Source organism: Semicossyphus pulcher, unplaced genomic scaffold (assembly GCF_022749685.1).
Source record: "Semicossyphus pulcher isolate SPU_LCO1_2020_fin unplaced genomic scaffold, fSemPul1.0.p SCAF_21, whole genome shotgun sequence".
Taxonomy (NCBI): Eukaryota; Metazoa; Chordata; class Actinopteri; order Labriformes; family Labridae; genus Semicossyphus; species Semicossyphus pulcher.
This window is the reverse complement of record NW_027211695.1, coordinates 17,623,729-17,649,014: the sequence shown is the minus strand read 5'-3', so window position 1 is coordinate 17,649,014 and position 25,286 is coordinate 17,623,729. Positions and strand designations below refer to the sequence as shown.

General features: G+C 40.6%; 1 protein-coding gene across 1 annotated transcript; it reads left to right on the top strand.

Annotated features, from left to right (window-relative positions):
• The first annotated feature begins 341 nt into the window (after positions 1–341).
• On the top strand, positions 342–24,909 carry vax2 (ventral anterior homeobox 2). The gene is made up of 3 exons (XM_069672837.1): positions 342–576; positions 4,827–5,014; positions 24,415–24,909. The coding sequence occupies exons 1-3, from the start codon at positions 342–344 to the stop codon at positions 24,907–24,909; spliced, it is 918 nt and encodes a 305-aa protein (XP_069528938.1).
• The last annotated feature ends 377 nt before the right edge of the window (positions 24,910–25,286 follow it).

Genomic DNA, 25,286 nt, shown 5'->3' with positions numbered 1-25,286 from the left:
CTAACCTAACACCATGCACTTCTTCTTCTGCACCTGCTGGCTGCTGTAGTTCCCGAGATTTCCCCCTCTCCTTTGCCTTGTTTTGGACTTCGGACCCCCGCGCGTCATGTCTGGACGCCTGAAGCCGGTTCCGTTGCAGGACCGCGTGCTTCCTTTGTAACTGGATCTACTTTTTTTTTTGTTTTTTTTTGGAGGGAGAAGAGAGGAGGGCATGCTCTGCTCGTCTCTGGAGAACACTTGCAAAGAGAAGAGGAGAAGAAAGTAGGAAGACGAAGGTGGAAGCAGCAGAAAAAGCGACACACGAAGAAGAGATAATCTCAGAGAGTGTAACTTACTTGTAGATGTTCGACCAGACCACGACTATGGGCGATGGGAGCCACCGCTGTGGACCCAACCCGCTGTGTCCGGACCGGATGGAGACAAAGTGCCGCGCCGAGATAGGGAGCAGGTCCCCGGTTCAGAGCTCCACCGACACCCCGGGGACGTCAGCGTCCACGCCGACGTCCTCCAGCGAAGACGGGCACGACAAACTTTTGGGAGTGGACCCTGACTACTGCCGGAGGATACTCGTGAGAGGTAAGAGGACGGAAAGAAAACAAAAAGATTTCATCCACACGTCAAAGTCAATCTCACACTGGAAATAGTTTCCAGGAAGTGAGCTTATTTTAACCACAATTACAGAATGTAAAACAATATTAGCCTATTTTTACCTTCACGTGTGCATTACTGTCAAGCACAGTTGTTACAATATCTAAATACATATATGTATATCTGCAATTTGGCCCAAAAAACAATCTGGAAGTAAAGTTTGTTGGTGCTTCTGGCATTTAGAAATATCTAAATACATCGTAAAGCTAAAAAGTCTTTTAACGTAACAGTGAGCCTAAAACTGAAGCAGGCCTTTTATTATTTCTTTAGTGTCCAATAATACACCACCTCTGATGCAGGCTTGTAACAATAGGCTACTTTCACTTCCGTGATACCAAAATGACTGTAACACCAGACCACACCTGCAAAATACTCATTTAAAAAACTACATTAAATCTCTTATAAAAATGATGCTTTTCAACAGTCAGTGACACCTGCCTCGGTCCTGGTAAAAATCAAACGAGTAAGATTAGAGGCCAGAATAATAATTTGAAATACTGCCTGTTACTGCCTATTATATGTTCATTATAGAGCCGAGAAAGAGCAGAAAACAAAGGGAAACTCTGCATGAAATCAGGCGAAATTCACACCTCGAGGCGGTTGTGTCACTTTTATCAACAGCAGCGGATCAGATGGAAACTATCACATCGCTTTCATTGATAACCGCTCTAAATCAGTGTGTGTGAGTGTGTGCGTGTGTTGGGGGACTTGATTGCCTTTGTGTGCCAGCGTTATGTTTTAATAATATTTAATTCAGAGTGTCCACGCCCTCCTGTAGGAGGCCAGCAGCCTGGGACTCACACTGAGACTTTTTAAAACAGGAACAAAAATAAGATAAGAAAAAAAACAACTCTCTTAAATTGAATTAAAAAATATGTTGGGATTTGCTTTTAATTTATTTAAATTTTTTTACAGCCATAGTTTAAAGTGTAGTAGCCCCAAACAATTCTATTTAATTTACGTGTGCACGTTAAATAATATAAATGAAATAGTAGAGTCAACATGTGCAGCAGGGAGAGCCGAAAGGACACGAGGACCGAATAACATGAGACTGTGTGTACAAATGCAGGTAATTTCTGCTTATTTGAACGGAGGACGTGTGTAATTATTATGTCAGCACGTAAACGTGAACACTGTAACATTTAATGTAAAAATAAACCTGAATTCACAATGCATTATGTGAGGGGTTTTTGGTGTTAGAATATACTGTAACTATGTAGTGCTTTCTAAGAACAGAAAGCCAACGCATTGTATTGTTTCCTTACATTCAGAATCCCGTTAGGAAAACACATAAATTAAAAGTACAGTTTGTACTTTGGTGCAATTTTTTTCCAATGGAGAGAAACTGTTTGCTGAGGATATAAGTAATATGTCGGCCTATCAATCCGCGGTTATAGGCGTATAAATACTATGGATGGGATGATTTTATTTTATTTTTTAACGTGTGTTTGTTCTAAAGTATTTACTCTTGTGACGTACAGAAGCAGCTCTTTTAACCTCAGTAAAAATTTCAAATAATGTAGTTAGGAGCCATTTTAAATATTAAAGTTTTAATAGTAGTGTTAGGAGAAGTAAAGAGAATAAAAAAAATGCTTTTATGGCTGCAGATAAAATGTAATAAATCTATAAGAAGCTGCTTCTTCAGAGCGTCGATCAGTTCCTGTAAAAGCTGTTTTTTTAAACGTGTATTATTGCATAGATATTGATTATGACACTATTAAAATGCTGTAAGACATTTTAAGATTAATTTATGTTCGGCTGATGTCACGAGCCTCCTTATATTTTTTATAAGAGCTCAGGCAGGCAGGCAGGTGTTCGTATATTCTCTATAACCCATCCGTACTGGGTCGTTACCGTGTTTCCGTCCATCAGAGGCGGAAGTGGCCTGCAGAAAAAGAGGAAGGTGTGGGAATTTTATTTTTTTTGTGTGCAGATACTGTTCACTACTTCAATGAGCGAAAGACGCCTTCAGTGTCAGGATTTGTTTTTAAAGCTCTAGCCTGGATGCTCAGGCTTTTTTTTCCGCAGAGAGGCCGGGGTCACCGAGAGGTCAGCAGGTCTGCCGTACAACCGCTGCTCTCCCTCCTCTGCTGCAGTTTGAGCTGTTTTTCTCTCTCTCTGCAGCCAGGGAGATAATATGTAAATTAATGTGTGTGTGTCTCTGTGTATTTGGAGAGTTTGCAGCATCTCTGGTGCTTATGTAGCCTGCCTGGCGACACATTACGCATAGTCATTACGCGTGCGTAAAGATGGAGACCTCTAAGGCATGTTTCATTACGTAGCGAATGCCAGAACACTTAAGAACAACTGTCTGTAACAATGAGAGTGAAATATGTGCTTATTGGAGATGAGGGCGGACATAAATATTGACTCATTTAACCACGTTTAACTATTTGAATGCCTCTGCTGTTGCAAATAATGGTACGTCTTCCTTTTACGCACAGCTTCTCGCTCCCAATACACCTGCTGTAGGCTTTTTATCAGGCTTTTTTTTGTTTATTATTTTTGTCATTATCTCGCGTTCACATGACTGAAGTGCACGAGGAGATAAAGTTTTACTTTAAAACTTACAAACAAGAAATATAGAAAACAAATGCAACTTTTCTCACTGTTAGTCTTTGTCCCTCCTATAGAAACACTATGGACGTTCGGTTCTATCAGTTTTGTTTCATATTTAATTCAGGGCTCTTCATATTTTATTGGATTGCATATTTTATGAACAGAAAAGCCTGGACAAAGAGGAAGGCTTGTCTGGCCTGCGCTTCCATTCAATGTGATAAATACGAACAAATATTCTCGGTTACAGTGTAGTCAAAATACTAAAATATTACTGCAGGAAACAAGTGTTTTAAGGCCTCGGATATGACGAGTGAAGCGAAATTAAAGTAACGAAGTGTGATTTTATTTTGTCATTATTTCCGTGGGAACAGTGTAGATAATATCCTGATGGTTTCTGGATCCAGGGCGCGGTGTAATGACTCACTGACTGCCCAACGATATTCTGAATATTTTTCATTTTTAAATTCACTCTCAAGTGGCTCTTTTTTTTTTTTTTCAAATTTGGCTTACACTATTTCATATGAAGAGCACAAGGTGTAAATATCGGAGGAGCAAATTCTGGATAACTAAATTAAGGCTAAAGCAGAAGACGTGCCAACAGGCAGAATCTAGACAAAAATTAAATGCACAATAACACGGAGTAGCTGCAAACGTGCAACCGAAAAAAAGTCCCCTAATGTAACGAAACTTTGTTCCAAGAAGCCACAAACACAGTGTTCCTGTTGTGGGTAGGTAATGACGCACAGACGTATTACTTGGAATTGAAACAGTTGAAAGTGACGCCTTGATTACGTCGTCTCGTTGGTTTGGGATGAACCTAATGTCAGGCAGAGAAAACGAGCCGTGCCACCTAATTGTGCTTCACTTCTCACTGGAACGCAGTGAATAGTCCGATAGTTCAGAACCAGGACAGGAAGGGCTCACGAACTGGGGGGAAACCGAGCAGAACTATCCGTGTGTGTTTTTAGTAAACGTTTCTTTGATTTAAAGATTTAAATTTGAGTTTCAGTTAATAAAAACTGACGTAGCTTGTATCTAAACAATCAGGTGGACAAAAATCACGCAGCACTTCGAGTTGTGGATTTTTTACTTGAGGAAAACCTCAAACTTTAACCAAATATTTAATAAATGTACTGAATTTTCATCAAGACCGTGAATGCATCACTATGCTATATTGTTATGAGCACTCAGCAGCCAGTCCTGGACCCACAGTTTTCAGAAAGGTGTTTGGCCTGTAATCTGGCTGCAGTATTTTCAACACGCCTGTTTTCATCTGTGTATATACGTTATTATGACAGTGTTGGGGGTGACAGAAGACGGGTATGATATTAACGCTCCCTTGTGTAAAAAAAAAAAATAAAAATAACACACGTAGCTTGTTCACCTCATAAACGTCTCTCAAGCTATTAGCCTATAGCCCTGCTCGTTAATATTACATTAGTTCTCACCGCATAGACCTGTAGTCATTCAAGCTTTAATAAAAGGGGTGTTAGTCTGTTGTTTACAGCATAAAACTACTGAAAACCTTTCACAATAAAAGTCTCAGTTTAGTACTAAACGGATGTAAAATATTGTGGTTTTGAAAATATACTGACACCTTGTGTTTTTGTTCTGGACAGACGCCAAAGGCACCATCCGGGAGATCGTCCTGCCGAAGGGACTCGACCTAGACCGTCCCAAGCGCACGCGGACCTCCTTCACGGCCGAGCAGCTGTACCGGCTCGAGCTCGAGTTCCAACGGTGCCAGTACGTCGTGGGCCGCGAGCGCACCGAGCTCGCACGGCAGCTGAATCTCTCCGAAACACAGGTAAGAACCACGGCGTGGGTTACGTGTTTAGCTTTAAGGGTGGGACCATATTTGGCGGGAGCTTTCGGTTTCACAACAGGGAATTTTTGGAAGTCAGAAACTACATTTTCCTGTTTCCTGTTAATTTTTTTACCATCAAAATAAGAGTCCTCTGCTACCTCAAATGTTTTCACCTGTTCTCTGCCCCACCCGAAATTAAGCTAATGAGTTGAAAGACCAAATTTTGTCTCAACCCGGGTTATGCTAATGTTTGGCCAAAGCCCTCGATAACATGCCAGTGTAAGAATGAAAATAGAACAACAAACAACAAACGTGTATTTTTGTAGCTATATTTTTGAAACGAATAAGAAAAATCTTTTTTGCAAATCAATGAATTTGTAAACTAAGCTAGTAGCTTAGCCGCTGGTGGCTAATTAAGAAAAGAAAGAAAGAACTGGACATCAAACACTTGATTTCCTGTGTTCTGCTAATTTGATTCTGTATCAAAATAAAAGTACTCTGCTGCTTTTCATGTACTTACGTGTCACCTGGCAGTGAAGACGAAGTGTTTTCTTTAGCAGGGAGATGCTAACGTTTGCCCAAAAACGATATTGACACGCCCCTAAAAAATAAAAAAACAAACAAACAAAAAAAAAACCAAGAAAAAAAAAACAAATGAGGCAACTGTTTCTTCTGTAAAACAACGTAATTTGCGAACTAAGCTAGCAGTGTTAGCCACCAGTTGCTTATTTGAACCTTAGCATAGCCTTTAGCACATTTTTTAAGGTTGAGTATCTTATTTATCAGCCAAAGCCAATGCTTTTAAATGAGCAAATAGGGGGCCACAGCTGGGCTGAAATGTTTACGGTCCAACAAGAGGCTCGTTTTTTCAAAATGTTTAAAACACCATGAAGAAGGGTTGCTCATTAAGAGGCCTTAGAGGTGTGTGCACGAGGCCAATAGAGGCCTTAAATGAGCGTGAAGCCTTATATGGCCTGATAATGTATGCAGCAGGGTCCTTTTGAAAAACATATTTACATAAAAAATTTAAACACTGCTTTAATTCAGAAGTTCAACGTCACAGCACCGCTGTTCTCTGCGTCAGGAGGTGGACGCTTCAGGCACAGGCTAATGGTTGCGTCTGAATTCGTTCCTTTATTGAAGAGCTCGCAAACGACAATAATATTTTCTCTCATTGTTACTTTTTTGTACATGTTATGAGCACCAGCCATCTGTTTAAAACATCGCCTTTGCAGCTGTGTCTCTGTAATGTAAAGGTAAACAGTCACGCTGCTGCGCTGTACATCCTCGGGCCTCTCGAGCTCCTCTGAACATTCACACATTTCATGGCTCTCATTCACCGACCCCGCGCGCTTCATTCAAATCCCCCTGCAGCGCCAGCAGCCCAACCCCTCCGCGTGTTTTGTGGGCGTCACCGCTGACACGTTGACGTAGAAAATACTATAGCTTATATAGGACGCTGCAACGTCGCTTTTTTTCTGCTTCTTTTTTTCCTCATTCACACTATAGTGGTAAGATTTTTTTTCAGGCTATCAATTAATTGTTTTTTTAAGAACCGTAGCTTTATTAACATCTACATTGTAGTATTGCAACGTCGAATTTCCGGTTTATGTTTAAAAGGCCCTTGTTGTCATACATTTTAATCTCATTAACAGAATAGTAGCGCAGTTTAACAGATCTTAAAGGCAACGTGTAAACTCAATAGAGTGTGAAGACACTTTTTTACCCACAGTCCACTTCTGATGTTGCAGAGTCGCCACGTTTTAATCAGTCGGCTACATCTGTTCATAACACTTATTATTATTATTATTTATTTATTTTTAAAACAGATTGGGGTCATTTTCAGAGAGAAAAAATGTCTCTTAAATTGAAGAAAGGATGTTGTAAATTAAATTTCACAACAAAAGCCTCGAAAATAAACCAACAAAATAAAAGAACAAAATAAAAGTTGTAGTTTGATTAAAATTAGGCCTTTTATTTTGAATTTTTGCACATAACGAGCAGGAAGCTCCTGGTTTCGAGGCCTTTTGTAACTTTGCGGACTTTAATCACCTCTTGTGTAAAAACACTTGTTGCAGGAACTTTACGCATCACTGTGAAGAACACCAACCACATAATAACGCGCAGAGAGTGTGTGTGTGTGAGAGTGTGTGAGCACAGAGCAGCCACTGTGTCCCTCATTAGTGCTGACACTCGGGGTGTTAATGGGAGGGCCTGCGCTTCCTGCCGCTGTGAGGGCAGCAGCTGATTGGCTGAGAGAAAACTGTCTGACCTTCAAAGTGAGAACAAAATGTAAATAGTCCCGCAGTAATGGCTGTGAAATATTAAACCCATCGCTCTGAATCTCCCTTAATACCGTGTGCTATTGAAGCAGCTTTTAAAGGCTTTCACTTTGCATTAGGACGTGTCTTTCTTCTTCTTTTCTTCTTTTATTTGTGGCGTTTTGCATATTTTGAAGCCAGAGCGACGTCCAAGGCTAATCGGGCCAAATCACAAAAAGGAAGATGGAACTTTCAGGTGCTTTTACAGCGAGTTTGTTTGGGCTCTTTTCTGTGTTTCAGGTGATTTGCTGTGTTTGTTGATGTTTTTTAGTCGCTCCTCAAGGCTTTCACAGGAAGTAGTTTGATTTTCATCTCCAAATTAAAGGCTTTAAAAGCAGCTCCATTATAGCAGAGTGTTTATACGCCTTTTATCTCTATTATTCCTTTTTTCAAAAGAGTATTCAAGTCAATCAATCAATCAAATCAAAATGTATTTGTGATGCGCCAAATCATAACCAAAGTTATCTCGAGACGCTTTACAAAAAGAGCAGGTCTAGACCGTACTCTTTGTTATGTTATTTAAAGAGAGGCTCAACATGAATCACCATGAGTAGCACTTAGCAACATTCATTTTAACAGGCAGAAACCTCGAGCAGAACCAGACTCGTGTTGAACAGCCGTCTGCCTCGACTGGACGGGCTGAGAAGTGGGTAGATAGGTGAGAGGTAGCGAGAGAAGCAGAGTAATGATAAAGGCTGAAGTAACCGTAATTGTAACAGTTGAAGTCAACAGGTCTACTATTAGCATTAGCAGCAACAATAATGATACTATGGGGAAGACTGATGTTAGTAGTTGTTGCAGTCGAGCAGGTCCACAGCAGCAGGTGGTCTGCAGCAGCGAACCTACGAGACAAGGGAGCACAAGAACTCCCGGGAAGATATGTGGTTAGTGATGTTAATGGGACCAGAAGATACAGAGTTAATGAGCTGCATGAATATAAGATAGAGAGAGAAAGAAAGAGAGAGAGAGAGAAAGAAAAGTATTTTTATGTATCATATTTCTATAAAAACGTGGCCTTTAAAAGACTCTCCTCCTGTTTTTCCGAGTTTTTTTGTGAGTTGAACTTTTTTTTTCTTACTCGAAATATCTTAAATTAATCTTTGTTTACACGAAAATTAGTTTTGCGCCTTTTTTTTTTTTTTTACTTCACAAAATCATCTTTCAGATTCTAGCGAAGACGTCGTCCCTTTTACGTTACATTCGTGTTTAATTCTTGTGTCAGACTCCTCTTCATTACATCCCCAAACTCTAAATATAGCATGCAGCTTTAGCAGAAAATAATGTTAACTTGAATATGTTGAATAAAACCCACAAACGAGCTTCCTCTTTGCTTTAAGTAACGTTTATACACCTTTATAAAGCATCCAAATGAGATGCGAGCAAAGTGTCTGAATGTGTCAGGCCTCTTTATGTGAGGCTGAAACACAAATACTAATTACAATAATATGAGAGGTTGTTGGATCGTTAAGTGTTTTTTAACAATGTTTGGGGATTTGGTCATTGACCCATGGAGTAACTCCAATTAGTTTGGTCAGGTATTCAAACTGATCACGCAACGAGGCGGCGCACACTGGAGACACACAAACACACAGACGGAGGGATGCACAAGTGGGGAAAAAACAGACACGTAGAAAAAAGTTACGATTTTCTGAAGACGAATGGAAAAAAGAGATTATTATACGCTTATTAGGTGTCTCCTAAGTATCCTAAAACTCGATTAAAACATAAAACATGAAACATATTTTTTAAATCATGCCTCTAAATGTATTTCTGGCGCTTCTTTAAGTAGTTTTATTCTTAAAAAATGACTTTTTGCTAGAAAATATACAGAAACACGGACCAATGCGCACTATTTCTTCTCAAAAAACTTTCCTCTTCATGAAGAATATTTGGCAAAGCCCTCCATGTTGCAAACACAGGACAGAAAAATAAGAAAACAGGTTAATAAAAGCAGAGAAAACACGGTCGGTTTAGAAGAATATCGACTTTTCTGCGCATTTATGCTTCAGGAGGAGCACCAACATTAATTTATCCGTTATTTAATGTGTAAAATACGTTATAGACTGCATTTGTTTTTGTTTTATCCTTCAAAACTTACACATTTAACCGCCCAGACTTCATATTTAAATCAAATTAGTCGATTTACGCAAACATTTCAAAGTATTTCCACTTACAAAAAAATAAAACTCAAAACTTTTCTTCAAATCAGCTTTTAATCTGAAAGGACAAAACGGAAATGCCTTTTATTTTAGTTAAAGCTCATCCTTATTTCAATATTTGAAGCCAAAAAGGCGCGAAAATAAACGTATTCTGTTTGTCCACGCGCTGCACCGTCGACCGTTAACTCCTCGTGCGTTCAGGAATCACCCCGCTGTATTGCGTTACCGAGTAATCCGTTACCTGCCCGGAGCTCTCCCCTCGTCCCGGCAGGTGGCTCCCCGCTACAGGCGGTAAAACAGCAGGAGGGGGTGGCACCGTGACAGGCCCCTGGCTCTTTTCACTTTCACCTTTCTGATCAGTTTACTCGCCAAACATCACAGATCACAGAGGAGTCACTTCAGGGATGTGTTCAGCTCTTATTTTGAAGGCATGCTGTCATTTCTGCTTGTGGAGGATAATAATATAACCGTTTTTAATCTCTTACTTATTTTGAAATTCGTACGTGAATATCTCTTATTAATTTGAACATTTTAGAGTTTATTTCCCACATTCACTTCCGTTTAAATTACTTCCTGTAAGCTTTTTATTTGGCACAAAAAGAGACGAACTAAACACATTCCTGCCTGTTTCTGACCGATCTGTCAGCGTGACATCAGGTTGTTTTCAGCTCTTATTTTGAAGGTACGTTGTGTACAACGTGTACCTCTACATTATTTCCAGGAGTGATTCATGTTTGAAAACTGTGTAAACCTACAGTAAATAAGCAAAGACAAACAGCTTTAATCTTTTTATTGATCACAAAAAGAGACGAACTTCACACGCATTCTGAGGTGTGTCCTGCCTGTTTCTGACCGCTCTGTCAGCGTGGCTTCAACAGGTTTTCAGCTCTTATTTTGAAGGTGTATTGTGATGATCATATACATTATATCCAGGACTTACTCGTGTTTGAAAACTGCTTAAATGTACCGTAAATAAGCCCAGAGAAACAGCTGTGATAGCAACATATATTACTATTCTTAATGTCAAACTTATTTTGAAAGTTGTAGGTGAATATCTCAGAAGAATATGAACATTTTGGAGGTTATTATTCCTTTTTTTTGGCACATTTACTTCAGTTAAAACTACTTCCTGTAACCTTTTTTCCTGTCTTGAAAAGGAGAGAAACTGTACACATTCCTGTACGTGTCCGGCCTGTTTCTGAGCGCCCTGTCAGTGAGACCCGAGCAGGTTTTAGTGCTCCATGCTGTGTGGTCACTCTAAGCTCCTCCACAGTCCTCCTGAGTTGAGTGCAGCTGACGTCTAGCTAACGCCATTGTATCAGTCCATTGTTGTTTGCAGCTCGTCCGTGGACAAGCTATGGATTTAATGGTCTCTGCGCTGTGTTAAACTGGTTTAATCCCACTGCAAATGGGAGAGACGAATCATGTTTTAATCTTTAATGTAAAGCTGGCTGAGCGATGCACAGCTGTGGCTGCATGTTTGCATGTGTTTGCCTGATTTGTCGCCGTTGTTTGGTGACACAATGAAACTGGATTTCAATTAGATGTGTTTCAGCTTTAGAGTGAAAGTCATTTAGAAAGGACGACTGAATGTTTTAAAAGGCGCTGTGCTTCATATAAATCAGTCTTGTGTTGTTTAGAGAGTTTTTATCTGAGGAAAAGCCCCAAAACACCACAGTGTTATTTAATTAGTTAACGTTATTTTATTGTGAAAAAACCGGTGATATGATGATTAGTGAAGGGCTTTTATTTATTTTTATGTGCTGTGATAAAATCAGAAGTGTAACTAACAATCAGCTAATTGTTTAACTACTTTGGTGGAATTAATAACTATTTAGGATTTCAACATTTAAGTACATAAGTACTTTACTAATTTTGAGACTTTTATTGTGAAAGTTGTGTAATTTCCAACCCAAAAATGAGGATTTTTTTTACAGAAAATGTACTGTGTGTGTGTGTTTGTAGTCGAGTGTAGAGTATCTGTGTGTGTGTGTGTGTGTGTGTGTGTGTGTGTGTGTGTGTTGGACTGCATCGAGGCTACGAAGAGTTCTCGTCGAGGGCTTAAAAACACAGATCAGCCTCTTCAACTCCTCTCGTTTTAATCTCGGGGAAGACACATCGCTTTACTCTGTTTGGGCTTTTATTTTGTTAACTGCCCCTCAGCTCGTTGTAGATTTATCTACAGGAGGATGGAGAAAAGTTAAGCCGCCTAACTTGAGCTGGGCTGCAGATTCCTCACATTAAAGGTCCATAAGTTCGACATAAAGTCAATGATACTTTGATATAAAATTCGGCATCAAATACAACAACTAGTAAACTATAATGATGTGTCCGATGTATGACTACAGATAGTTTAATTTCATGCTAATGAAGGAAAGTTTAGACACATTCCAAATTTCTTTGGTCTCATGTATTTAAAGAGAGTGTACGGAAGCCTGCAGGGTCAAAATCAGCCAACAAGCATCCACAAGAAAACGTGAATATTAAAGGATTTCAGGTTTAATTGTTGTCACAAAGTTTTCAGCCACTTCAGTGTCCTTTCCAGCAGCAGGAAACGCAACAGTTGACTCAGGTGTTTGATTTCAAACTCACCTTAAAGTGAAGCAGCTGAGCTGCGACAGGTGTGCGCGTCATGTGAGATCAGCGTCACGCTTCCTCTCACGTCCTGCCGCCTGTCTTTTCTCTCAGACGGACGATTCTGTGAAACCAAACGGCCTCGAGGAAACTTTAAAACGATGCTTCTTGTTGCTGTTTTGTAAACAAACACAGGGAGGTCAGAGGTCACGGCTGGACACAGATCAGTACTTTTAGTGGGTTTTTAGCTATCAGGGATCTTTTTTAACGTGTCTCTGACGGCACATTTGAATGATTTATTATGTTATTATTAAAGGTAGAGCAAAGAGAGACAGGCGATTAACTCTTATGAAACACTGCTAATCTAGATGAGCTGTGAGTTACACCTGCTCGTGCATTTATATTACGTACATTAAGTTCAATAGTTTTCACAGTTTTAAAATGGTAAATGGAAACAGGAAGCTTTGTTTTTTAATCGATATTAAGAGAAGACTTGTTTTTCAAAATATTACGAGAACGTAGAGCAGGAAAATTTGGAATCATTTATATGATGTGAATTAAGTAAAGTATCATCGTTTTTGCAGTCTGGGCTTGTTTTTTTAAACCGATATGAAGAGAAAAGCTTTGTTTTTCAAAATAAGACGACCACCTGCTGCAGGAAAAAGCTCAAAATTCATGAAAACATTTACATTAAGTTTATTAAGTAAATCATAATAGTTTTAGCATCCTTATAGTGGCATATTAGCTTGTATTTCCAGTGACATAAAGAGAAAACTCGTACTTTTTCAAAATAAAACAACCACATACAATACAGGAGAAATGTCTCAATTTAATCTAGAAGTATTTACATGACGTAAAATAAGGAAAATGTAATAAGTTGGCAGTTTTAAATTGGTAAAAAGACACAGGAGCACACTTTCTGCTTTCCCCCCACCTATATGAGAGAGCTTTTCAAAATAAGACTACCACGTACTGTAGGAAAAATGTCCAATTTCATCTAGAAACGTTTCTATGATGTAAAATTAAGGATAGCATAAAAGTTTTGCCATTGATTTGTCAGTAAATACACACATAATCACTTTATTGGCTTGTTTTTTCCACTAATATGAAGAGAAAACGCTTGCTTTTCAAAATAAGAGTACCACGTTCTGTAGAAAAGATGTCCAAATTTTATCTAGGAGCATTTACATGATGTAAATTAAGGAAAGTATGGTAGTTTTGGATCGTTTGCATTGTTATTGCAGGAGAAGTCTCTGGGCTTGTTTTTTTCAACTACATAAAGAGAAAACTGTTGCTTTTCAAAATAAGACAACCACGGAAAATCTCCAGATATCATCTAGAAACATTTATATACTGTAGAATAAAGACAGTATAATAGTTTTGGCTTTGTTAAATAGAAGCAGGAGTACACTCTTTGCTCTCCTTTTATAAAGAGAAAACTCTTTTCAAAATAAGACGACCACGTACAGGAGGAAAATTTCCGCATGACATCTATCTGTGTTTCCCTCTGCAGGCCGAGGCGCTCGAGACGCGATGACAAGTTGTGTTCATGTGTCTCCGTACAGTGAATGTCCCCGTTGTGTGTATTGTTCTCCATGACGGCCCAGACAGACGGTGTCTGGCCGCTCGTCTGGAGCGTCGAGGACCCGGCCATGACGTACAGCCGTGCAGATGTCGCGTCGAGGCGGCTTACAGAGCGAGGATTGTCCGAACACTCAGAATAGAGAAAGAGAGAGGAAGGGACGCAGACAGACACACAGACAGACAGACGGACACTCGCTGCCTTTGTGCTTTCAGTCCAAATGTTTGGGCTTGGTGTAAAAACTCTGCGTTGACCTGAAGAACTTTTGTCCGACTCTGACGGTCAGGAGGAAACCTGCGAGGCTCTGATTATCTAATCAACTGATTAGATAATCAGAAGAACATCGCAGCAATTAAGTCCCTTTTTGCCTTCGTCCTTAATCACTCGCTCAGATTGAATTGACTTGTTTCATCAGCTTCTGGCAGAGTGAAGTGCGTGTGTGTGTGTGTGTGTGTGCGTGTGTGAAGTGAAGGATGGTGTAATTTTCCAAACATATGGAGGACGAAATAATCCTTCAAGTGATGTGAAAACAGGAAAATCAGCCAAATTAGATACAAGAGGTTTTCACTTTTTTCAACACAGAAACACAGACCAAAGTCCTCAAATCAGAGGAACCGGCTAAAGGTCAAAGGTCATTCAGCAGGTAGATGTGTAATGCAATCAAAGCGGCAGACGTCCTTCTAACTAACTTCTTTAAAACCTTTTTGCTGCGAAAAATCACTCGCTTCAAACACCTTTTTAACAGGGGAAAGAAAGGAAGAAACTTCCGCAAGACAGACAGATAAGCAATCGAAGGTCAAAGGTCAAACATGCACTTTGTGTCATCCAACAGGTAGATGTGTAATGCAGTCAAACTGGCTTTCAATCAAGCTCCATAAAAACCTTTTTAGCATTTTACCTTGAAGATTACTTTACACAAGGAAATAAAGACAAAATGTTACATGAGCAGTCAAAGGTCAAAGGTCAATCGTGCACTTTATATCATTTAGCAGGTAAATGTTTAATTAACCTTGCAGGTTACTTGAAAAATAAACTTCTTTAACAGGGAAAAAGGGAAGAAAACTTCTAGAGGAGCAAAAATGTGATAAATTTCCGCGTGCACAGACTTAAAATTTAAGGATAAAAAAAGAGTGTTGTGCATTTTAAAATATAAAATATTCTGCAGCCGAGTTCTAAAAAGCGTCCCTGCCTTAAACACCTCTCTGTCTTGCTTGTGCCAGCTGTGCCAACAAAACCAAATCTGAAGCCTAAAAGAACAAAACACCCAAAAATGCTGCAGGTGATGTGAGCGACTGCGGGGTGACATGCAGGAAAAGTCATGGACCACATTCAAACCCCGCTGCTCTCCTCCGCAGCACATCTCCAGCATTACAGTAAGCGACGGGAGGAGGTGGAGGCTGTTATCCAAACCTGGTGGGAGAGAGAGAGAGAGAGAGAGAGGGAGGGAGAGGCCGAGCGAGAAAGAGAGAGAGGGGTGGGCCTCATAACAGACCCAAGTGCTTTTGTGCTAAGGAGGATTAGGCTGCCATATCTACCAGTGATGCTATAAGACGGGGTTAACCCCTGGATGAACCTGGCTGGACATGTGCTGCGCTGATGGAGGACCTCAGCGCGTTTACTCAGGCGGGGCTAGGTGATGGAGGGGCGGGCGGGTTTCGAGGTTTCAGGGTCAGGTGGGATGCGAAGGTGGCGGTGGCGATGATTTGTCTGTGAAATCGTCGTGTAAGGAGAAATATATCGTAAGAACGTATGGGGTTTGGTGGATGGAGGCAGGAAGAGAGCAGCCATTGTTTGGATGTGTGCAGGGGTGTAACAGTGACCGTTGTATGACCCATTGTTTTGTAATCCTTAAACCAACCTGGATTTGGAACCATTTTTGCTCGTGTTACATAGACGATGCAACAAACCAAATTTACAACTGAAGCCGTTATTCATCCAAATTTATAAAGACAAAACTGTACTCAAATCCTGTTCAACATTTTCCTCAGATACGGCCCTGAATCTGTGGCTGTTTGAATATGTATTTTCACAATAAAAGCATGGAATGAAATTCTTTAGATACAGCCCTGCATAAATCACTATTTGAATATGTATTTTCACAATAAAAGCATGAAACGCAATTCTTTAGATGCGGCCTGAATATGTGGCTATTTGAATATGTATTTTCACAATAAAAGCATGAAACAATCGATTTAGGTGCGATATAAAACAAAAAGGCAGAATACAATTTACACAACAGCGATAACCAAAAGACCAAAAGAGTAAAAAAAAAAATTGGGAATATAAAGTTATTATTATAACTTAGTTATAAAGTAACTTATAAAAGTTATTCAAAGTTTTAACTAATTAATAAATATCCGGTAGTGAGAGGTAAAATATTCCAAAGTTGTACAGTTTCCGGTCATATTAGGTCACAAGAAAGCCGACCTCAGAGACTCTAAGCACTTACAAAGTTAAATAACCAGGAAAGGTTTATTAAATTAAGTCGATTTTTGCCCAAATTTAGGCTAAAGTAGGTTTTAGGCCACAGTCCTGGGGCCCAACACTTCAGCACAGCTTGAAGTTTGCTCTGTGAAAATATCCCAGTGTGGTCTGGTCTTTATTATGCCAAAATAATTCTTTAAATAGTTTACTTCCTGAATATACTTATTCATTTTTTTTTGCATATTTTAAATGTTTATTCAAATGTTTTTTTGTGACTTTCTGCAGGTCAAACCACTGGGTCAGTACATAAAGTGGAAACAGTTTTTCAAAGTAATGTACAAAGTTTCTTGCACATAAAATAAATAATAAATGAAACATTTGTAGCAGATTTAAACACATTTTCTGTGAGGTTAACATGCATGTTTCTCTCGAGTCTTTGGTCCGTCAGTGGGGCCACAAACCTAAAAATAAAAGCTGCACATTTTTACTATTAAAGTTGCCATTTTATTTTGAAATAATTAGTACAGGTGTCGTTAATATAATCTGTAACAGTTCATGTTAAAGGCCAATGTGTTGATTGAGTCAATGTTTCAGCTCTTCTCTTGTCACTCTTTAGTTTCCCCAATAATAGCAACCACTCGTCCATCACAGCTGAACTCACGCTGCCATTGGTCCGTTCTTTAACATATAGCTAAGTATCCTCTGGAGTGTTACATACAGTTCATTGGCCGCCGGTCCGCCTGGTACAACCTCTACGGAAAGTAGTTTTCATTGTGTGCTGCGGATGATCACATGCCTGGGATCAGGGGGTCTAAACGGGGTCACGGTGGGAGCACGGAGCTGCCGGAGGGGTCACGGAAAGTGTGAAAGACGGTCACCCGGCGTCCTTCTTAAAGAGTTAACCTCCACAATCCTGCATTTCATTTTGCATTATGGGTATTAAAGAGCCGGGCAGGAGAGGGTGCTTTTATTGCTCTTTGTGTTTTCTATAGGTCAGTGAAGCTTAGCAGGAAAGTGATTAAAATCAAAGAGATGCATTCAGGTCGAACTGTTTAAGGCAAAAGAAACAGATATTGTAATTTTCCCTCGTTCAGCGTCTTGACTTTTGTTTCGATATCGTGTTGGGACACAGCGCAGATTATTGAACGGACACATATGGATGCCAAGTTGATCTGTACAGTGGGTCTTGATCTGGCTTAACCTTTCTACCTCTAGCCCAGTTCGCCTGCCGCTCTGTTTTACAGCTGTCTGGATTCACGGCGCGGGCCTCTGATTGGCTGACCTCTGCCCGACTGGCCTGTGTGATCATGCATGCAGCCAATCATCTCTCCCTGACCTTGAATAAGATCACCCCCCACTCACCATTATTTACCCACATCCTTTCATTTTCATCCCACTCCAGCGATGTCCAACATCTCTCTGTTGTCGCCTCCTTAATGTGACGAGTTTCCAGGTGGATCATGAGGCAGGATATATTTGTTACCTTTTTTAACACATCAAAAGGCATGCAGACACATGTATGTTCACAAGCAGAATATTTTCTGTTACCTATATTTATTAGTTAGTAATTTAAACTTTATTTTTATTGGCAATTTTTACAAAATGCTGAAACCAAAATCCCTAAAACACCACAAAATAAAATAAAACAAGGACGGGGAATGCTCAGATATGATTAAAATGAAAGGAAATAGAGGCAGTACTTTACATTTCTCTTTTTAAATGTGAAATTGTCTTATTATGTTAGCTGATACATTACTTATCTTGAAGTTGAAACATGTTCTCAGACCTGAGGAGCCTTGGTGCAGGAAACGGGGATAAAATATTTAAAATACTAAAAATAATGGAGCCAAAGCACTTTAAAGAGGGTTTTAAAAGTAATAAAACAGTCATAAATGTACTTCTAAAAACACTAATATTAGTTTAAATCATACAAACTCATACTTATATAAACCCTTTTTTGTGTTGCCCCGAATGTATTTCCATTTCTTTTTACACCTATGATCCCGCTGTTACGTTCGGATCATTTATATAACTTCCACAAAAAAGATGCACTTTTTAATTAGAATTTACTAAAAAATCGATGACAAAATTAGTTGTCGATAATTAGTCGGGGTGAGCCATCTCGCCTCATTACTATCTCTGCTGAGAGTTGCGCGTGCAGAAAAGCGACCAGGAAGCGACAAGTAAACAAAACAATATGGCGGCGGCCGACGCGACACCATCGCATCCTAAAACTTCTAAAGTCTGGGAGCATTTCAGCCTCAGCGCCGCAAAGACAAGGATCGCCTGCCACGTTTGTAAAGCGGACCTTGTTTATCACGAGGACACGTCGGTGATGTGCGAGCGTTTGAGGTGAAGGCACGTGCACTTGATTTGATTCATTTCTTATATCGGCACTTTATCTGTCCTCGGTTTTAAGCGGACAAATTTGATATTGGATTTTTTTATTTGTCTGTTTTATTAGTAGAAACCAAATCAGCAGCAATGTTTATTAGAAGACATGTTTTTGTTAGATAAATAAGAGCCATTAAGTAATTGTTACATTTATTATCCGATGAGTTGATTAATCGTTTCAATAATTGATGACTAGTCGACTATCAAAAGAGTCGTTAGAGGGGCAGAGAGCAAAGGGGCACATAAATGCAAAGTAAGGAAAAACATGATCAACTAACCGCTCCTGCTGCTTTGAAAATCATACAAATGGAACTTGAACATCATCAGTACTTCATCACAGTCCCTTTACTCACAGAAATGAACTAAATTAGCAGCTGTGTTAAATACAAGTCTGGTGATATTTTATGTTCTGCTAAAAAAAAATCTCATAAAAAGACCCAAAACCAACACTGAAATAATCCGACTAACGTTTGACTGAGTAGCAAAAGCCGGATAAATCTTATTCCTCTGTGTCGTAGAGCTCCATTGTTGTTCAAACACTTTTAAAGAGTCACATTGTTGCACTGAGTGACATTTTGCTTCATTACTATTAACATGGGAGTCAATCCAATATACACGCTACTGCTGCTAAAATAGTAACTGGAGAATCAAAAGTGTATTCATCCGCTGAAGAAAATAGTCCCCTACTAATGTCCTTTTTTCCTCTCTTAGAAAAGTTTGCTAAAAACTACAATGCCCAGCTGTTTTAGAAAATAACAGGGCCTTTGAAAAAATTAACTACATATTTCTGAGGCTTTTTTAAAGATTTACGTAAATTGGGACCAATGGACGCATCACAGACGAGGCATTTGGACAGACTAAGACATGTACTGGAAAAAAAGATGGAAAAATACAGAATAAAACCAAAGTTTGCTTTAATAACTGCAGTTTTCTTTCTATAAAATTAACTTTGATCATTTACAATTTAACAAAAGACTAAAAAGAGGACAAAAACTGTGCGTCATGCACTTTTTAAAAAAGATTTAATGTGTGTTTGACTCTAAAAACACAATGAAATAGGTGTTAATATTTTTATAATGTGCGATAATATCAAAAAAAGTCATAACATGTAAAGCCTTTTACTTCCTTTTACATGTATTTTATGACTCTTATATGTGTTCATGTGGTTGTGGTTGGATGCACCTGGGCATGTAGGCAATATTGTATTTGTTTTATTAGTTTTAAGCATATTTCATTGCACAGTAAAGGGATTTTATTCTATTATTTAATACGGTGAATTAGTTCGGTTAAAATTCCCTCTGCCCTTTCCTTCCGCCACTCTTCGTCCGCCCTCACCCCCGTCCTGACCTCCCTGTCCCACCCTCGCCCCGGCAGGACCAGGGTGCAGCGGGGCGGGGTTGCAGAGGGCGCGGCCGGGGCAAACGCAGGTCACGTCATCTCGAGATCTCCCTCGGTAATCTCTGCCCCAGCTCTGAACCCTGGATCCCATTAAAAAGGATTTACATCCAATAGTGTAGATGTACCAAAGGCAGCTTTGCTTTCTTCTCTTCCCATCATTTTACCACTCTAATAAAATCCCTGTAAAACACCAGCCTGCTTTTTTTCCCCCCTTTTTCCCACTCGGTAATATAGACGGACTGCGATGTGAACAGATTAAGCCACGCCCACTCTTTGAGGATAAAGGCGAGGGATTGGTTGGAGTTTCATCAGTAGTGAAAGCTTTTTATGGGATGTGGGTGTTTGGCAGGTGCTGGCGCATGAGTAAAAGACAGAGTGAGATCTTAAAGAGAGTTAATGTGTGAGTTGAACTAAAAATAGACGAGGGAGGACGGGATAAGCGGCAGTAATGATCTCCGCGTTCTCCTGCTTCTGTCTCTCCCTCCCTCTTATCTCCATCTCCTCTATCCCTCCGTCCTCACAGTAAGACCTGCTGGCGTCAGTATTCCTCCCTGAGCTGCGAGATCCGCTCCGATCCCATTATTCGCGTCGTGGTCAGTAGCTGAAACTATGAGCTCACTTGCCCCAGCTTCCCGTCGAGTCCGCCTTTACCGTGCACTGATACTGTGGTTAACACGGGTCGACCTGACTGCACCTCCACACAATTGACAGCTACTTCTGGATTATAGCTGCTGCCAAATGTTAGGGCGGGCTCGCTGGCACCGTGGGTGTTTCAGGAGATAAACGCTAACGGGGGAAGCTGCACGAAGGGTGCTGTGTGAACACGCTACAGAGTACAGAGCTGTGAGAGAGTTGGTTTCCTTAGGAAGTGCTCTTTAGCAATTATTTCAGGGAACATGGGGTGAATATCTGTCTTTTTAAGCTGCTAAATTATCCTATATGTTAACAAGCTAGCTGCTAACTGTCTCTGTCTGCTGTTTCGTGTTTTAGACTGTTATCACTGGAAAATATCCTAGAAGGGCACTTGGAGTGAACCAAATCACTAAATTTGTGGGCCAAAGAGCAACAAAAAAGAGCTTAAACCTTCTATAAAGCTAACAGGGAGCTGCAGGATTAGATGCTAATTCTCTGAAGGGTTCATTGCAGGACCTTTTTCCAGCTTCTATGAGTGAAATCAATGCTAACAGAGCACTTACAGTGAACCAAAAGTGTGATGTGGGCCGAAACAGCTAAACATGCTATAAAGCTAAGAGAAGCTACATTTTTAGGGGGTTATTCTCTGTAGGTTCATCACTACGGTGGGTATTTGTAGCTTTTTTATTGAAAATGACGCAAGAAGAGCTCTTGGAGTTAACCGACAAAGTGAAGTTGCGGCTCAAACAGCAAAGAAAGTTGCTATAAAGCTAAAGGGAGCTGAAGATATAAGTGATGATTATTTGTTGGTACGTCACAAGATGCTAGAAGAACACTTTGAGTGAACCAAACCAGTAACGTTGTCGCCCAAACAGCCAAAAACGTAGCTGAAACTTACTCTTAGTCTCTATAAAGCTGTGGTTTCATCTCTACACTAAAAATGTTAAATTCAGTCTTGAATTTCAGACATTTACATTTGAACACAGCTTCTGCTTTTGTTTGGTTTGTAGCCAAAAAACTACAGAGAGAGAGAGAGAGAGAGCTGGAAAGTTGTTTAAAAGTTAAGTAGCCTTATGCCACTGTCGTTTATGCAACGAAAAATTAAGACAATACAGGAAAAAATGTGATGAATATTAAAGTACCAGACTCGTGAAACACGTATTCTGCCACACGCTTTTTACATAGAGGTCAAAGTTTGTAGCATGAGTCTCCTTTTGAAGCTAACTTTTGTTTTAAACAACAGTAAAAGAACAAACTCGTCGTGCCTTTGATCCTTTGAAGTTAAACAGACGTTAAAAAAAAGCTCCTTGAAGTGTTCCACTTCTAACGTGCGTGAAACCGGCACAGAAACCCTCCTCTTATCAACCCCAAATTGTTTTTCTTCCTCTCTCACGCGGGGACGAGGATCTCGACACTCTGGAGGTGTCATGTGAGAGGGTTCGCTCTCAAATGTGTGAGAGATTGTCGCGTGTTCACTTCACATGTGACCTCTGTGTGTGTGCTGCGTTTGTGCTGTACCTTCATTTAGTGTGAGGAGGTCCTGCGGTTGTGTAATAAAAAAAGGAAATGGTTATGGGACCGTAAAATTAAGCCACAGACCCGACGCAGGCTTACGTATTTCTGCTGTTACAGGAGTTTCCTTTCGCCTGCTGCCAATCCCCACTGATCAGGGATTAGATTACTGAATTCTGCGAAATATCGGGAAGAGGCTGAGCGGAAAGTCTGCCGTGTTCGTATTTAACTTTGAATGTTGGGTCTGGAGTTGAGGATGAGTTGGGGGGGAAAAGGGGGGACGGAAACCTGCTTGTTGTGTTGTGTAATAAACGTGACGCGCACCTTTGAAACAAACACGTACCTTTAGTTTAATGAGTAATTTTTTGCTTGTTTGCTGCGTTCAATGACTGATTTAAATACAGAATTTATAACACAAATTTGACTCGATTTAACATGTTTGTGTGACGGCAAGAAAAGGTGGATTGTCAGTTGACAACACAACAGCAGCAAAACGTCCTTTTTTCTTACTTCCAATGTGACTGAACTAAACAAATCGGACGCTTCGATGATAATAAAGAAGTAAATGTGAATTTTAATGCAAAAGTGACTAAAAACAAATCTCTTTTCAGCTGCTCAGTTTGCTGTAAATTAAACGTTTGTTATTAACTTTATGCACATGAACGTGAAATTTTTTTACTGCACATTCAACTGGAAAAAAGATCTAGAAGGGCACTTGGGGAGCGCACGTGGAGCCCTGCCTCATTCGGATTCGGATTCCCTCCAAACTTTAATAGGATCCTCCTCGCCACATGTTTCAGCCTTCCACCAAGTTTCACGTAAATCAGGGCGGCCTGAAAACAAAACCTCCTTGTAACATGACGGTGTTATATTTAACTAAACACTTAGACCAAGTTATCATTACTCCCCCTTTAAACGGTAAAATTATTTAATTATCCAGAAAAATGAAGTTGGCTGAGCCCCAGCTTGTGTGATGATTAAAAGTCTTGTCACGCATCCAAAAAATCTCCACAGCTCGAGAAACGTGGAAGAAACTTTTAAACTGATATTATGTGTTAAAAACAGTCATTATTGGGATGGAAAAATTTAGTTTTAATGTTTTTATATTTCATATGTTGTGATATTATTATATTCTTGTTTTTTTTTGCTCTTTTTTTACTTGTATGTTTGGCCAAATTGATTCTGAAACGTTGCCAACAAAGCTTTTGAGCCCGCCTTGATTGGTTCATGTGTTTGATCTGTCTGATAAAAAACGGTCAAACTTTCCTCACTTTAATTTTAACAGCGCATCATATAAAAAAAACAACACATTTATGTAAATTTCTCCCTGATGAGCTGTAAATCCGTCACCCAGCATGCCTTGCTGTACACCGTAGCAGCGGCTCTGCAGTGAAACTCGGTCAGTGTCTCATACATTATTCATGTGTGTGATTCCTCTCCGTGCAGCGATCTGCTGTGACCTCACCGTGCCCTCCAATAAACATCCCACCCAACCCCAACTTTTCCACACGCTATACATTAAAGCTACACTGCTCGCGCATCAATTAAACATGGCCGACAAGGACAGGCAGAGTTCAGCGAGCTTCTCTCGATCTGCTGCGGGTGGCGTGACGGCCCGTGTGATGAAAGTTTATCTACCGTAAAGAAGAATATACTGACAGTGATTCATTTATATCACTTTTTTTCCATCTAGATGTAGAAAAATGTCTGAAAGTAGTTTAATTTTAAGTTTATTTGCATCTTTTCCTAATCTCAGTGTCGTTTTTTGCACACATACCAGACGCGCAACTCTCTTTTGTATCCGAGCTAATACTCCTGTTCCTCTCCGACACGACTGCCCATCCCCATATGTGCATTTCAGCCCTGTTAGATCCGTGAAGTGTGAGATGATGTAAAGTGCGAGGGGCCGACCATGATCAAATGTGCGCAGGGAAACAACAGATCTGATCCAATAGCCGGTGCCCGGGGATTACAGCATCGCTTCTTGTTCTGCACGGGTTTCTGCGTGTTTGGCTGGTTTAATGCTGAGGTGTTGCGTGCTCTCACCGCTCTCATGCTACAGAAGAGATATGCATCAAGCGGAGGTCACAGAGGAGTCAGGCACACACGTGTTCAGGGAGGATGTTGGACGAATTTGGAAACCTCTGATCTGTAAACGCTTTTAATTTGACTGGTTTATAAAAAAGTTTCGAAAACATGCTCCTCACATTTTCCCAGGACCAAAGTGACGTCCTTAGCTGATGGTGGTCAGGAGTTATTGATAACTTTGAGCAGAAGAAGCTTCTTGGCACAAAACTTCAAACTACATACATTTCATAAAATCTGACGCCTGATTTTGCAGCATCTGCTAACGTGATGCTAAATATGCTAACGTGACTCTTCCCCCTGCTCGTGTCCTTTCAGGTCAAAGTTTGGTTCCAAAACCGGCGGACCAAACAGAAGAAGGACACCACCAAGGACTCGGACAAACGCTCCTCCACCACCAACGAGTCTTTGGCTACCTGCAACATCCTCCGCCTCCTGGAGCAGGGCCGCCTCCTCTCAGGCCCCGCCCCACCTCCTAACTCCCTCCTTGGGCCTCATCATCCAGCTAACGGCTCCCTGCTGAGCAGCCCCGGCGGAGGCTCCTCCACCTCTCCTGGGATCAGCAGCAGCACTCCTCCCAGCTCCCTAACTGGCGGGACGTTCGGGCTGTCGCTGCCCTCGCTGGGCGGCGCCCCACCCTCTCCGCGTTTGGGCGTCCCTCCGCCGCACTCCCTGTGCTTCTCCATGCCGCTGCTAGGGGGCGCTCACCACGAACTGACCTCCGCCTACGGGTGCGGTTCTTCAGCTTTTGAGCCGTACATGCGGCTGGACAGGAAGGAGGCGGATCTGGGAGGGAAGAAGACGGTTTCTTAAGTAATATGTCGCTCTTTTAGGACTCCCGGGGGCGACGATATTCCTCGGCTGCCTGTTTGACACCTGACAGGCGGCACCCAGGGGAAAGAAAACACCCTGGATCATGAGAAATCTAAAGAAGGACGGTTTCTTTGCTCGCGGCACCATTTTGTGCCACAACACTGACACAAAATGGTGAAAAAGACACAATGTGACGGAGACTTTCCCACATAAAAAAAAAGAAAAAGAAAACTTGTGAATTTTTGCAGAAATGCCGTGTGTGTATGTTGCGTGACCCCTGACAGACAGATGTTTTTATCTCCACTCTCTTCGCAGTGGTTTTAAGTGACTCTTCACTTTGTGTCCTGTGAGTTTGTGCGTGTGGTTTTATTCTCTAT